This window comes from Nerophis ophidion, linkage group LG07 (genome assembly GCF_033978795.1).
Source record: "Nerophis ophidion isolate RoL-2023_Sa linkage group LG07, RoL_Noph_v1.0, whole genome shotgun sequence".
NCBI classification, from domain to species: Eukaryota; Metazoa; Chordata; class Actinopteri; order Syngnathiformes; family Syngnathidae; genus Nerophis; species Nerophis ophidion.
The window spans coordinates 1,394,548-1,411,993 of NC_084617.1; the positions used below are offsets into that span (position 1 = coordinate 1,394,548).

General features: G+C 38.5%; 1 protein-coding gene across 3 annotated transcripts in view; it reads right to left on the reverse strand.

The window, feature by feature from the left end:
* The window catches only part of LOC133555770 (hemicentin-1-like), a 66,982-nt gene that overhangs the window by 41,522 nt on the left and 8,014 nt on the right, over positions 1–17,446 (reverse strand). For all 3 annotated transcript variants that reach the window (XM_061905116.1, XM_061905115.1, XM_061905114.1), the window contains exons 2-5: positions 13,962–14,231; positions 13,575–13,901; positions 2,801–3,043; positions 2,497–2,727 (exon numbers count right to left, since the gene is read on the reverse strand). In XM_061905116.1, coding sequence (XP_061761100.1) covers positions 2,497–2,727; positions 2,801–3,043; positions 13,575–13,901; positions 13,962–14,231 — 1,071 coding nt within the window. The remainder of the gene's footprint in view (positions 1–2,496; positions 2,728–2,800; positions 3,044–13,574; positions 13,902–13,961; positions 14,232–17,446) is intronic.

The window sequence follows — 17,446 nt, forward strand, 5'->3', positions numbered from 1 at the left end:
ATAAATGTCAAATCTGAATTTAAATGTAAAATATAAATAAAAATGTTCAATGCTAAATCTACATTTAATGTTAATCATGAATCTAAATATTAAATATAGATCAGTGTTAAGTATTTAATCAAAATATTAGATATAAATATAAATGTCAAATGTTAATGTTAAATCTAAATATGTATTTTTAACTCCAAATCTAAATATTTAATGTTAAATATAAATGTGAAATCTATATGGTAAATGTTGAATCTAATTATAAATGTTAAATTTCAATATCAACTCAAAATCCAAATATTTATGTTGGAATCTAAATCTAAAATGTCTAATGTTAAAGATGTTTAATCTAAATGTTAAATCTAAATCCAAATATTAAATGTAAAATGGAAATATTAAAACAAAATCTAAATCTAAAATGTTAAATCTAAATATTAAATCTAAATGTTGAATGTTAAATCTACATCTAAATAATCAATGTTAAATCTAAAAAATAAGTTGATATTTAATGTTATACATGGTAAATCTAAATGTTAAATCTGAATCCAAATGTTCAATGGTACATCTAAATGTTAGATGTAAATGTAAAACATAAATGTAAATGTTGAATACAAATGTTGAATCAACATTTTGAATCTCAATGTTGAATTTAAATCTAAATGTTAAATCTAATTGTAATTCTATGTGCAATGTTAAATCTAAATATTAAATGTTAAATACAAATATTAAATCTAAATGTTAAATGTAAATGTTGAATTGTAAAAATGTTGAAAACATCTTGAATCTCAAAGTCAAATTTAAATCTAAATGTTAAATCTATATCTAATGTTAAATCTAATTGTAAATCTATGTGCAAGGTTAAATGTAAATAATAAATATTTGATACTAATGTGAAAACTAAATGTAAAATTTAAATCAAAATGCACAACGTTCAATTTAAATATCAAATGTTAAATCAATATACATGTTAAATCCAAATGTAAATGTTCAATGTTAACTATGTTAAAACTATATCAAATGTTAAATCTAAACATTAAATGTTAAATATACATCCAAACGTTCAATCCAAATGTTCAATCTATATCCAATGTTAAATCTAAATATTAAATGTTAAATACAAATGTTAAATGTAAATGTTAAATTTTAATCAAAATGCTCAACGTTAAATCTAAATATCAAATGTTAAATGAATATACATCCATCCATCCATCCATCTTCTACCGCTTATTCCCTTTCGGGGCCGCGGGGGGCGCTGGCGCCTATCTCAGCTACAATTGAGCGGAAGGCAGGGTACACCCTGGACAAGTTGCCACCTTGTCGCAGGGCATGAATATAGATGTTAAATCTAAATGTAAATCTTCAATGTTAAATATAAATGTTAACTCTACACCGAATGTAAAATCTAAACATTAAATGTTAAATATAAATCCAAATGTTAGATCTGTATCTAATGTTAAATCTAAATCTAGATATTAAATGTTGAATATAAATGTTAAATCTAAATGTAAAGGTTAAATTAAAAGTTTGAATCTAAATGTTGAATCTATATCTTAAATGTAAATGTTAAATCCAAATGTTGATTAAAATGGAAGCAAGACAAGATGACTGCAATCATGTTGCTTCCAACAAGCTAATGTTTGTATGTGACACAATGATGAAGCAACAGCGCAGCAAAATGGTTGACGCATTAAATCTTTAACAGTGCTTTACATTGTTATGATCAGATGCCCGGATCATACCATATTGTAGTTTTGTTCATTTTTGTATCACATTCTGTTATTTGACATCCTTATTTCCTGTTAGTTCTGTCACCATGGTTGCATATTAGTTCCACCTGCTACTCTCCGTTTACGCACACCTGTTACTCTTGATTACTGCCTTTTTTGTTCATTTTTTTTCGGATCCTCAATTTGCTTTCATGCAAGAAGTGACGACTGCTCTCTATGCTTTTACTCGCTAGCTTTCGCTCTACGCCTTATTTATCCCCAGCTCTCATGCTAGTTGTTTTTCTTTTCCCTTTTTGTGCCAAGTGTAGTGTTTCTGTTTGTTTCCCTAGCTCCCGTGCTAGCGCCTTTTGTTTGCCTTTTCTGCTTAGCCCCAGTGTTTTTGTTCTTAGCCTTTTATTACTTAAATCCATCTTTATTTCTTACCATTCGCTGTGTTCTTGCCCGAACGCATCCAAGGAAGAACAAATCCGGCATCGCTATGCCCAGCAAGCGTCATACATTTCGCGAAAAGTTCTAAACTATTAAGTGTGATTAAAATGCAGCTTTTGACAACACCAGTCAAAAGTTTTTGAGATTCGGCCAAATGTTTTGCAATGTGTGTTCATATTTGATTGAATTTTTTATTTTTTTTTAAAAACTGTGTTTGAATACTGAAAATAGAATTCATTTTTGCAATAAATATGGTTGGAAATGTAAAATGGAGTTGTACTTTGGAGGTTGCGTGGAAGTCTTGTCAGCCTTTCACTTTCTTAGCGGTGTGCCTTTTCCAAGTGGGACTCACATTGAACGTTCAGCTCCACTGTGGCGTTGGCGCTGGAGTACATGTTGGAGGCCACCACCACGTACGGCCCCGCGTCATATCTGGTCAGGGGCTCCGACAGCTCCACCTGCTCTCCATCTTTGTACCAGGTGACCTGCGCTTGAGGGAAGCCCTCCACAGAGCAGGGGAGGTGGTGGTCCAGAGAGGTATGCTCCGTCACATTGTGGAGGGCCGGACACCTCACCTGCACGTCTGCAAGGCGGAGAAAAGCTCTCCTGTTTATCATCTGGGTGGCACATGGTCCAATCTTGCCTAAGTGGTGTACCGTCATGCAGGACCAGCAGCTCCACCCGCTTGGTGGCAGACTTGGCGCCTTCTGCTTGGATGATGTACTGTCCTGAAAATTCCCTGGTCACAGGAACCCAGCGGTTCACCGTCCTCCCGTCTTTCTGCCATGTGACCACAGGGGTGGGACTGCCTTTCACGGGGCACAGGTCCTCCAGTGTCCTCATAGAATCTTCCTGCACTTCTACAACTTCAGTGTCGGCGCACTCAAAGTCAGGGCCGCCTGAAGAGGAGAATCAAGAATGAATGGAGAAGATTTTTCTATCTGCATAGGTTCATTTTCCCACGGCCCGGCCAGGAAACCATCCATCCATCCATCCATTTTCTACCGCTTATTCCCTTTCGGGGTCGCAGGGGGCGCTGGCGCCTATCTCAGCTACAATCGGGCGGAAGGCGGGGTACACCCTGGACAAGTCGCCACCTCATCGCAGGGCCAACACAGATAGACAGACAACATTCACACACTAGGGCCAATTTAGTGTTGCCAATCAACCTATCCCCAGGTGCATGTCTTTGGAGGTGGGAGGAAGCCAGAGTACCCGGAGGGAACCCACGCATTCACGGGGAGAACATGCAAACTCCACACAGAAAGATCCCGAGCCTGGATTTGAACCTAGGACTGCAGGACCTTCATTATGTGAGGCAGACGCACTAACCCCTCTGCCACCGTGAAGCCGTGAAGGCCAGGAAACCATTGACCCCAATAAAGAAGAATTTACTGGCTGACTGTGGACGACAAGTACAACACCCAAAAGCAGTGAAGTTGTCACGTCGTGTAAATGCTAATACAACAAATACTTTTCAACTTATATTCAATTGAATCGACAGCAAAGACAAGATATTTCATCTTCACACTGACAAACTGTCTTAGTTTTTGCATATATCAGCTCATTTGGAATTTGATGCCTGCAACATGTTGAAGCGCGTGAAGGTGGATGTAGTGCATGCATACTTGCCAGCCTTCAGACCTCCAAATATATACAAACCCCGTTTCCTTATGAGTTGGGAAATTGTGTTAGATGTAAATATAAACAGAATACAATGATTTGCAAATCCTTTCCAACCCATATTCAGTTGAATATGCTACAAAGACAACATATTTGATGTTCAAACTCATAAACTTTATTTTTTTGTGTGCAAATAATAAATAACTTAGAATTTCATGGCTGCAACACGTGCCAAAGTAGTTGGGAAAGGGCATGTTCACCACGGGGATAGCAGCTCCATTCTATGTGTCATACTTGATCATTTCGCGATATTGCCATATTTTTGCTGAAAGGATTTAGTAGAGAACATCCACCATAAAGTTGGCAACTTTTGGTGGCTAATAAAAAAGCCTTGCCTGTACCGGAAGTAGCAGACGATGTGCGCGTGACGTCATGGGTTGTAGGGTTCCTCACATCCGAACATTGTTAACAATCATGGCCACCAGCAGCGAGAGCGATTCGGACCGAGAAAGCGACGATTTCCCCATTAATTTGAGCGAGGATGAAAGATTTGTGGATGAGGAAATTTAGAGTGAAGGCCTACAAGAAAAAAAAAGGCGATGGCAAGTGAGAGCGACTCAGATGTTTTTAGACACATTTGCTAGGATAATTCTGGGAAATCCCTTATCTGCCTATTGTGCTGCTAGTGTTTTAGTGAGTTAAAGAGCACCTTAAAGTCAGAGGGGTGTGGCCACGGGTGTTTTGACGCCAGAGTCTCTGAGAGAAGGTCGACGCTGGCTCCGCTTATCTCCGGTAAGAGGCGACTTACTTCCACAATTTGGTCGGGATCCATGTTCGCTTGACCGCTCTGATCCATAGTAAAGCTTCACCTCCGGGAATTTTAAACAAAGAAACACTATGTTTGTGTGGCTAAAGGCTAAAAGCTTCCCACCTCTATCTTTCTACTTTGACGTCTCCATTATTAATTGAAGACATTGCAAAAGATTCAGCAACACAGATGTCCAGAATACTGTGGAATTATGCGATGAAAAGAGACGACTCTTAGCCAGAAGTGGTGCTGGGCTAATATGTCGCCTCCAACCACGCGTCATCATTCCCCGACGTTTTCAACAGGAAACTCCGCAGGAAATTTAAAATTGTAATTTAGTAAACTAAAGTGGCCGTATTGTCATGTGTTGCAATGTTAATATTTCATCATTGATATATAAACTATCAGACTGTGTGGTGGCTAGTAGTGGCTTTCAGTAGGCCTTTAAGTTGCACTTACAGATGTAGCGAGCAACTGTATTTAGTGACAGTGGTTCCTGAGCCCATGTGGTGATATCCTTTAGAGATTGATGTCGGTTTTTGATACAGTGCCGTCCGAGGGATGGAAGGTCACGGTCATTCAATGTTGGTTTCCGGCCATGCCGCTTACGTGGAGTGATTTCTCCAGATTCTCTGAACCTTTTGATGATATTATGGAGCGTAGATGTTGAAATCCCTAAATTTCTTGCAATGTCACTTTGAGAAAGGTTGTTCTTAAACTGTTTGACTATTTGCTCACACAGTTGTGGACAAAGGGGTGTACCTCGCCCCATCCTTTCTTGTGAAAGACTGAGCATTTTTTGGGAAAGCTGTTTTTATAGCCAATCATGGCACCCACCTGTTCCCAATTAGCCTGCACACCTGTGGGATGTTCCAAATAAGTGTTTGATGAGCATTCCTCAACTTTATCAGTATTTATTGCCACCTTTCCCAACTTCTTTGTCACGTGTTGCTGGCATCAAATTCTAAAGTTAATGATTATTTGCACACAAAAAAAATGTTTCAGTTTGAACATCAAATATGTTGTCTTTGTAGCATATTCAACTGAATATGGCTTGAAAAGGATTTGCAAATCATTGTATTCTGTTTATATTTACATCTAACACAATGTCCCAACTCATATGGAAACAGGGTTTGTATGTATATATATATATATATATATATAAGAAATACTTGAATTTCAGTGTTCATTTCTTTCCACATCTATGCACACATAACACTCCTCTCATCTCACTCATTGTTGTATTCAAAAGTGTCGTGTTTTGCAGCCTTTGAAGGAGCATAGGTATGGGCAGCATCTGTCACATTTCATTTGCAGGAATAGAGTGAGTTTAGGGTTGAGTTGTCCATCCTCATTCTATTCTCTGCCACTATCCTTTTTTGGACATTCCTACTTGCCGTAGTTTTGACGCAATGCATGATGGGACTCCGGATGTTGTGTGTCAGTGTATTAAGGTGCCGGCTGGAATAAACACACGCCGAGAAATAGCTCCGTGCCTGCCTACTTTATGGCTTATAGATAAAGATATGGATAAGTGAGACATATGTAGTAGTCTCCTTCTTGTTGTGTGTGCAGTTGTGCACTGAGCTCCAAAAGTTGTAGATGTTGTAACGTGTTTATATGGAGGACAAGTGGACGAGACCACAGGCTGTCCGCACTCAGGTCCGGCTGGAAATCGGGAGAAATTCGGGAGAGTGTTTGTCCTGGGAGAGGCACTGAAATTCGGGAGTTTCCCAGAAAATTGGGGAGGGTTGACAAGTATGAGTGTACGTAGTGCACCAGCTGACAGCAATAAGAAAGGGATTGTACTCACTAACTACGTACTAACTATGTACTAACTATGTACTAACTACGTAGTGCACCAGCTGACAGCAATAAGAAAGGGATTGTACTCACTAACTACGTACTAACTATGTACTAACTATGTACTAACTATGTACTAACTATGTACTAACTATGTACTAACTACGTAGTGCACCAGCTGACAGCAATAAGAAAGGGATTGTACTCACTAACTACGTACTAACTATGTACTAACTACGTAGTGCACCAGCTGACAGCAATAAGAAAGGGATTGTACTCACTAACTACGTACTAACTATGTACTAACTACGTAGTGCACCAGCTGACAGCAATAAGAAAGGGATTGTACTCACTAACTACGTACTAACTATGTACTAACTATGTACTAACTATGTACTAACTATGTACTAACTATGTACTAACTACGTAGTGCACCAGCTGACAGCAATAAGAAAGGGATTGTACTCACTAACTACGTACTAACTATGTACTAACTACGTAGTGCACCAGCTGACAGCAATAAGAAAGGGATTGTACTCACTAACTACGTACTAACTATGTACTAACTACGTAGTGCACCAGCTGACAGCAATAAGAAAGGGATTGTACTCACTAACTACGTACTAACTATGTACTAACTATGTGCTAACTATGTACTAACTATGTGCTAACTATGTACTAACTACGTAGTGCACCAGCTGACAGCAATAAGAAAGGGATTGTACTCACTAACTACGTACTAACTATGTACTAACTATGTACTAACTATGTACTAACTACTTACTAACTATGTACTAACTACGTAGTGCACCAGCTGACAGCAATAAGAAAGGGATGGTACTCACTAACTACGTACTAACTATGTACTAACTACGTACTAACTACGTAGTGCACCAGCTGACAGCAAAGAGAAAGGGATGGTACTCACTAACTACGTACTAACTATGTACTAACTATGTGCTAACTATGTACTAACTATGTGCTAACTATGTACTAACTACGTAGTGCACCAGCTGACAGCAATAAGAAAGGGATTTTACTCACTAACTACGTACTAACTACGTACTAACTATGTACTAACTATGTACTAACTATGTACTAACTATGTACTAACTACGTACTAACTATGTACTAACTACGTAGTGCACCAGCTGACAGCAAAGAGAAAGGGATGGTACTCACTAACTACGTACTATGTACTAACTATGTACTAACTACGTACTAACTATGTACTAACTATGTACTAACTACGTAGTGCACCAGCTGACAGCAATAAGAAAGGGATTGTACTCACTAACTACGTACTAACTACGTACTAACTACGTACTAACTACGTAGTGCACCAGCTGACAGCAATAAGAAGGGATTGTACTCACTAACTACGTACTAACTATGTACTAACTATGTGCTAACTATGTACTAACTATGTGCTAACTATGTACTAACTACGTAGTGCACCAGCTGACAGCAATAAGAAAGGGATTTTACTCACTAACTACGTACTAACTATGTACTAACTATGTACTAACTATGTACTAACTATGTACTAACTACGTACTAACTATGTACTAACTACGTAGTGCACCAGCTGACAGCAAAGAGAAAGGGATGGTACTCCCTAACTACGTACTAACTATGTACTAACTATGTGCTAACTATGTACTAACTACGTAGTGCACCAGCTGACCGAAATAAGAAAGGGATTGTACTCACTAACTACGTACTAACTACGTACTAACTACGTACTAACTACGTAGTGCACCAGCTGACAGCAATAAGAAAGGGATTGTACTCACTAACTACGTACTAACTACGTACTAACTACGTACTAACTACGTAGTGCACCAGCTGACAGCAATAAGAAAGGGATTGTACTCACTAACTACGTACTAACTACGTACTAACTACGTAGTGCACCAGCTGACAGCAATAAGAAAGGATTGTACTCACTAACTACGTACTAACTATGTACTAACTATGTGCTAACTATGTACTAACTATGTGCTAACTATGTACTAACTACGTAGTGCACCAGCTGACAGCAATAAGAAAGGGATTGTACTCACTAACTACGTACTAACTATGTACTAACTATGTACTAACTATGTACTAACTATGTACTAACTATGTACTAACTACGTACTAACTATGTACTAACTACGTAGTGCACCAGCTGACAGCAAAGAGAAAGGGATGGTACTCACTAACTACGTACTATGTACTAACTATGTACTAACTACGTACTAACTATGTACTAACTATGTACTAACTACGTAGTGCACCAGCTGACAGCAATAAGAAAGGGATTGTACTCACTAACTACGTACTAACTACGTACTAACTACGTACTAACTACGTAGTGCACCAGCTGACAGCAATAAGAAGGGATTGTACTCACTAACTACGTACTAACTATGTACTAACTATGTGCTAACTATGTACTAACTATGTGCTAACTATGTACTAACTACGTAGTGCACCAGCTGACAGCAATAAGAAAGGGATTTTACTCACTAACTACGTACTAACTATGTACTAACTATGTACTAACTATGTACTAACTATGTACTAACTATGTACTAACTACGTACTAACTATGCACTAACTACGTAGTGCACCAGCTGACAGCAAAGAGAAAGGGATGGTACTCACTAACTACGTACTATGTACTAACTATGTACTAACTACGTACTAACTATGTACTAACTATGTACTAACTACGTAGTGCACCAGCTGACAGCAATAAGAAAGGGATTGTACTCACTAACTACGTACTAACTATGTACTAACTATGTACTAACTTTGTACTAACTACGTACTAACTATGTACTAACTACGTAGTGCACCAGCTGACAGCAATAAGAAAGGGATTGTACTCACTAACTACGTACTAACTATGTACTAACTATGTACTAACTACATACTAACTATGTACTAACTACGTAGTGCACCAGCTGACAGCAAAGAGAAAGGGATGGTACTCACTAACTACTTACTATGTACTAACTATGTACTAACTACGTACTAACTATGTACTAACTATGTACTAACTACGTAGTGCACAGCTGACAGCAATAAGAAAGGGATTGTACTCACTAACTACGTACTAACTATGTACTGACTATGTACTAAATATGTACTATGTACTAACTACGTACTAACTATGTACTAACTACGTACTAACTACGTAGTGCACCAGCTGACAGCAATAAGAAAGGGATTGTACTCACTAACTACGTACTAACTATGTACTAACTATGTACTAACTATGTACTAACTATGTACTAACTACGTACTAACTATGTACTAACTACGTAGTGCACCAGCTGACAGCAAAGAGAAAGGGATGGTACTCACTAACTACGTACTATGTACTAACTATGTACTAACTACGTACTAACTATGTACTATGTACTAACTACGTAGTGCACCAGCTGACAGAAATAAGAAAGGGATTGTACTCACTAACTACGTACTAACTATGTACTAACTCTGTACTAACTATGTACTAACTATGTACTAACTACGTACTAACTATGTACTAACTACGTAGTGCACCAGCTGACAGCAATAAGAAAGGGATTGTACTCACTAACTACGTACTAACTATGTACTAACTATGTACTAACTATGTACTAACTACGTACTAACTATGTACTAACTACGTAGTGCACCAGCTGACAGCAAAGGGAAAGGGATGGCACTCACTAACTACGTACTATGTACTAACTATGTACTAACTATGTACTAACTATGTACTAACTATGTACTAACTACGTACTAACTACGTACTAACTATGTACTAACTATGTACTAACTATGTACTAACTACGTACCAACTATGTACTAACTACGTACTAACTATGTACTAACTATGTACTAACTACGTACTAACTATGTACTAACTATGTACTAACTACGTACTAACTATGTACTAACTATGTACTAACTATGTACTAACTATGTACTAACTATGTACTAACTACGTAGTGCACCAGCTGACAGCAAAGAGAAAGGGATGGTACTCACTAACTACGTACTATGTACTAACTATGTACTAACTATGTACTAACTATGTACTAACTATGTACTAACTAGGTAGTGCACCAGCTGACAGCAAAGAGAAAGGGATGGTACTCACTAACTACGTACTATGTACTAACTATGTACTAACTATGTACTAACTACGTACTAACTATGTACTAACTATGTACTAACTATGTACTAACTACGTACTAACTATGTACTAACTACGTACTAACTATGTACTAACTATGTACTAACTACGTACTAACTACGTACTAACTATGTACTAACTATGTACTAACTACGTACTAACTATGTACTAACTATGTACTAACTATGTACTAACTACGTACCAACTATGTACTAACTACGTACTAACTATGTACTAACTACGTACTAACTACGTACTAACTATGTACTAACTATGTACTAACAATGTACTAACTATGTACTAACTACGTAGTGCACCAGCTGACAGCAAAGAGAAAGGGATGGTACTCACTAACTACGTACTAACTATGTACTAACTATGTACTAACTATGTACTAACTATGTACTAACTATGTACTAACTAGGTAGTGCACCAGCTGACAGCAAAGAGAAAGGGATGGTACTCACTAACTACGTACTAACTATGTACTAACTATGTACTAACTATGTACTAACTATGTACTAACTACGTACTAACTACGTACTAACTATGTACTAACTACGTAGTGCACCAGCTGACAGCAAAGAGAAAGGGATGGTACTCACTAACTACGTACTAACTATGTACTAACTATGTACTAACTATGTACTAACTATGTACTAACTATGTACTAACTAGGTAGTGCACCAACTGACAGCAAAGAGAAAGGGATGGTACTCACTAACTACGTACTAACTATGTACTAACTATGTACTAACTATGTACTAACTATGTACTAACTATGTACTAACTACGTACTAACTACGTACTAACTATGTACTAACTATGTACTAACTATGTACTAACTATGTACTAACTACGTACTAACTATGTACTAACTACGTACTAACTATGTACTAACTATGTACTAACTACGTACTAACTATGTACTAACTATGTACTAACTATGTACTAACTACGTAGTGCACCAGCTGACAGCAAAGAGAAAGGGATGGTACTCACTAACTACGTACTATGTACTAACTATGTACTAACTATGTACTAACTATGTACTAACTATGTACTAACTAGGTAGTGCACCAGCTGACAGCAAAGAGAAAGGGATGGCACTCACTAACTACGTACTATGTACTAACTATGTACTAACTATGTACTAACTATGTACTAACTACGTACTAACTATGTACTAACTCTGTACTAACTACGTACTAACTACGTACTAACTATGTACTAACTACGTACTAACTACGTACTAACTATGTACTAACTACGTACTAACTACGTACTAACTATGTACTAACTATGTACTAACTATGTACTAACTACGTACTAACTATGTACTAACTATGTACTAACTATGTACTAACTATGTACTAACTACGTACCAACTATGTACTAACTACGTACTAACTATGTACTAACTATGTACTAACTACGTACTAACTATGTACTAACTATGTACTAACTATGTACTACCTATGTACTAACTACGTACTAACTATGTACTAACTACGTAGTGCACCAGCTGACAGCAAAGAGAAAGGGATGGTACTCACTAACTACGTACTATGTACTAACTATGTACTAACTATGTACTAACTATGTACTAACTAGGTAGTGCACCAGCTGACAGCAAAGAGAAAGGGATGGTACTCACTAACTACGTACTATGTACTAACTATGTACTAACTATGTACTAACTATGTACTAACTATGTACTAACTATGTACTAACTACGTACTAACTATGTACTAACTATATACTAACTATGTACTAACTATGTACTAACTACGTACTAACTATGTACTAACTACGTACTAACTACGTACTAACTATGTACTAACTATGTACTAACTATGTACTAACTATGTACTAACTATGTCCTAACTATGTACTAACTACGTAGTGCACCAGCTGACAGCAAAGAGAAAGGGATGGTACTCACTAACTACGTACTAACTATGTACTAAGTATGTACTAACTATGTACTAACTATGTCCTAACTATGTACTAACTACGTAGTGCACCAGCTGACAGCAAAGAGAAAGGGATGGTACTCACTAACTACGTACTAACTATGTACTAACTATGTACTAACTATGTACTAACTATGTACTAACTACGTAGTGCACCAGCTGACAGCAAAGAGAAAGGGATGGTACTCACTAACTACGTACTATGTACTAACTATGTACTAACTATGTACTAACTACGTAGTGCACCAGCTGACAGCAAAGAGAAAGGGATGGTACTCACTAACTACGTACTAACTATGTACTAACTACGTACTAACTACGTAGTGCACCAGCTGACAGCAAAGAGAAAGGGATGGTACTCACTAACTACGTACTAACTATGTACTAACTACGTACTAACTACGTAGTGCACCAGCTGACAGCAAAGAGAAAGGGATGGTACTCACTAACTACGTACTAACTATGTACTAACTACGTACTAACTATGTACTAACTACGTACTAACTACGTAGTGCACCAGCTGACAGCAAAGAGAAAGGGATGGTACTCACTAACTACGTACTAATTACGTACTAACTATGTACTAACTACGTACTAACTACGTAGTGCACCAGCTGACAGCAAAGAGAAAGGGATGGTACTCACTAACTACGTACTAACTATGTACTAACTACGTACTAACTATGTACTAACTACGTACTAACTACGTAGTGCACCAGCTGACAGCAAAGAGAAAGGGATGGTACTCACTAACTACGTACTAATTACGTACTAACTATGTACTAACTACGTACTAACTACGTAGTGCACCAGCTGACAGCAAAGAGAAAGGGATGGTACTCACTAACTACGTACTAACTATGTACTAACTACGTACTAACTATGTACTAACTACGTACTAACTACGTAGTGCACCAGCTGACAGCAAAGAGAAAGGGATGGTACTCACTAACTACGTACTAATTACGTACTAACTATGTACTAACTACGTACTAACTACGTAGTGCACCAGCTGACAGCAAAGAGAAAGGGATGGTACTCACTAACAACAGAGATTTTGAACACAGGTGAAAAGACACTGAGTTCTGGTCCCTCCGGTCTCAGGTCCAAATGAGCCTCACATCGGATCTGGTCATCCATTTTGGCCAAATATTTATATGGGGAGCTCAGGTCAACAGGTTCCTTTGTGAGTAGGTTGTTGCTGGACGTATGGAAGCGTGCCTTTCTCCTGCTGTGCCACCTGACATTGACTCGGGACACGGGCGCGATGAAGCCCACCTCACACTTCAAGTCAAGCACGTCGTTTTCTTCCAGCACAGCACTGCGGTCTGGAGTCCGCTCCTGCTTGATGTTGATGCTCTCTGGGAACGCTGGAGAAGGGAGTGATCACAGATCAACTATTGATTCCCCATCAGAGACTCCACACTTACTGTAAACCACCACGTCCAGGGTCTTGGAGCACTGCTTCCTGGAACTTCCCGCCACTGGGTTGCTGTAGCATCTGGGCGAGATTTTCCACGTCGTCAGCGAGTCCACGCTCCAGGTCAAATGGCGGCTCGTCTTAAGGCTGGTTCCACCCAGCGAAGCCTCCCAGCCCATCCCGCTGTACTGGGGGTCTAAGGAGCTGCAGTCCACCCGCACGGGGTCTCCGTACTTCACCACGACCCTGGAGGGGCTCAGCTGGATGGGGCAAGGGTTGCCTACATAATAATAATAGATTTTATTTGTAAGAGAACTTTACATTGAGCAAAAAACCTCAAAGTGCTACAATGCATTTAAAAAACAAAACAAACAACAAGGCTAGAACCACAAATGGCTGCCCCCATCAAGTAGAATGAATAGTAAAAAAAATAAAACAACAACTAGGACAGCCTAATAGCTAGAACTAGCACGCATATATCTAAAAAAAGGCTTTTTTAAAAAGAGGGGTTTTTAAGTCTTTTTTAGAAGCATCCACAGTCTGTGGTGCCCTCAGGTGGTCAGGGTGAGCGTTCCACAGACTGGGAGCTCATGTTTGACGTAATAAAACCACAGTTTCATTTTACAAACCAAAAGTGTTACATTTAGATGTGATCGTATGGTTTTTAAAAGCATCCACAGTCTGTGGTGCCCTCAGGTGGTCAGGGTGAGCGTTCCACAGACTGCGAGCTCATGTTTGACGGAATAAAACCACAGTTTCATTTTACACACAAAAAGTGTTACATTTAGATGTGATCGTATGGTGTTTAAAAGAATCCACAGTCTGTGGTGCCCTCAGGTGGTCAGGGAGAGCATTCCACAGACTGGGAGCAGCGGAGAAGAAAGCCCGGTCTCCCATAGTTCGAAGCCTTGTCCTCGGAGTTTGGAGGAGCTTACCCTGTCCTGTCATGACCATGAACACCACACATCACAAGAAACATGAACGCCACACATGACAAGAAACATGAACACCACACATGACAAGAAACATGAACACCACACATGAGAAGAAACATGAACACCACACATGACAAGAAACATGAACACCACACATGACAAGAAACATGAACACCACACATGACAGGAAACATGAACACCACACATGACAAGAAACATGAACACCACACATGACAAGAAACATGAACACCACACATGACAAGAAACATGAACACCACACATGACAAGAAACATGAACACCACACATGACAAGAAACATGAACACCACACATGACAAGAAACATGAACACCACACATGACAGGAAACATGAACACCACACATGACAAGAAACATGAACACCACACATGAGAAGAAACATGAACACCACACATGACAAGAAACATGAACACCACACATGACAAGAAACATGAACACCACACATGACAAGAAACATGAACACCACACATGACAAGAAACATGAACACCACACATGACAAGAAACATGAACACCACACATGACAAGAAACATGAACACCACACATGACAGGAAACATGAACACCACACATGACAAGAAACATGAACACCACACATGACAAGAAACATGAACACCACACATGACAAGAAACATGAACACCACACATGACAAGAAACATGAACACCACACATGACAGGAAACATGAACACCACACATGACAAGAAACATGAACACCACACATGACAAGAAACATGAACACCACACATGAGAAGAAACATGAACACCACACATGACAAGAAACATGAACACCACACATGACAGGAAACATGAACACCACACATGACAAGAAACATGAACACCACACATGAGAAGAAACATGAACACCACACATGACAAGAAACATGAACACCACACATGACAAGAAACATGAACACCACACATGACAAGAAACATGAACACCACACATGACAAGAAACATGAACACCACACATGAGAAGAAACATGAACGCCACACATGACAAGAAACATGAACATCACACATGACAAGAAACATGAACACCACACATGACAAGAAACATGAACACCACACATGACAAGAAACATGAACACCACACATGACAGGAAACATGAACACCACACATGAGAAGAAACATGAACGCCACACATGACAAGAAACATGAACATCATTGACTGCACATTCATCATGGACTTCCTCCTGTGGCGTTTTGCTAGGGTTTCAAACAAGCAGGCGACATACCACTTTTTATGCTGATGTCTGCAGTAACATATTGTGTCATTCATCTACCTATCATTTTGTCAACATTATTAAGGACAAACTGTAAAAATGGCTTATTAATCTACTTGTTCATTTACTGTAAATATCTGCTTACTTTCTGTTTTAACATGTTCTATCTACACTTCTGTTCAAATGTAATAATCACTTATTCTTCTCTTCTTTGATACTTGACATTATTTTGGATGATACCACACATTTAGGTATCGATTCGATACCAAGTAGTTACAGGATCATAAAATAAAATATAATACCTAATAAACCAATAATAATATGTTTAAGAAATACTGATGTAAAGGGTAGGTGTCGCACTGTTTTCTGTTTTAACATGTTCTATCTACACTTCTGTTCAAATGTAATAATCACTTATTCTTCTCTTCTTTGATACTTGACATTATTTTGGATGATACCACACATTTAGGTATGGATCATGTGGATACCAAGTAGTTCCAGGATCATACAATGAAATGTAATACCTAATAAACTAATAATATGGTTAAGAAATACTGATGTAAAGGGTAGGTGTCGCACTGTTTTCTATTTTAACATGTTCTATCTACACTTCTGTTCAAATGTAATAATCACTTATTCTTCTCTTCTTTGATACTTGACATTAGTTTTGGATGATACCACACATTTAGGTATGGATCATGTGGATACCAAGTAGTTCCAGGATCATACATTGGTCGTATTCAAAGTCCAGGGTGTCAAAACTTGGCTTGGACATGGATTGTTTCCTCGATGCAGATGAGGATCAGCATCGAGGAAATAAACAAACAAACAACAAAAAGCGCTCACAAGGGAGGTACAAAACTTGGTACAAACATGAAACAAAAACACCTGCTCGATGGCATGAAATGATGGACATAAACTAAAGGACTTTGCACAAAAACAATTGGCAATGAACTATAAACCAAGACTTCCTTGGACAAAAAGAACAGCGTGGCAAGGCATGAAGCAGATAAAGGAGGTGCAGCACGGGTGGCGTGTGTGCGAGTGTGAAGATCCCAGCAAGCAGACAAGAAGAAGAGTGACTTAAGTAGCTGTGATGATTAGTGAAGACAGGTGAGGCTGAGAACGGGGACGGGACATGACAGGTGAAAAGAAATGAGTTGGCATGGAGACAAAAACAAACCAGGAAATGCCAAGTCAGAACTTACATGTCCAGAAAACTAAACATAACCTGACCAAAACCAAAACATAAACTTACAGGACGTATTTACTGACTTTATAAACATAATATAAATACAT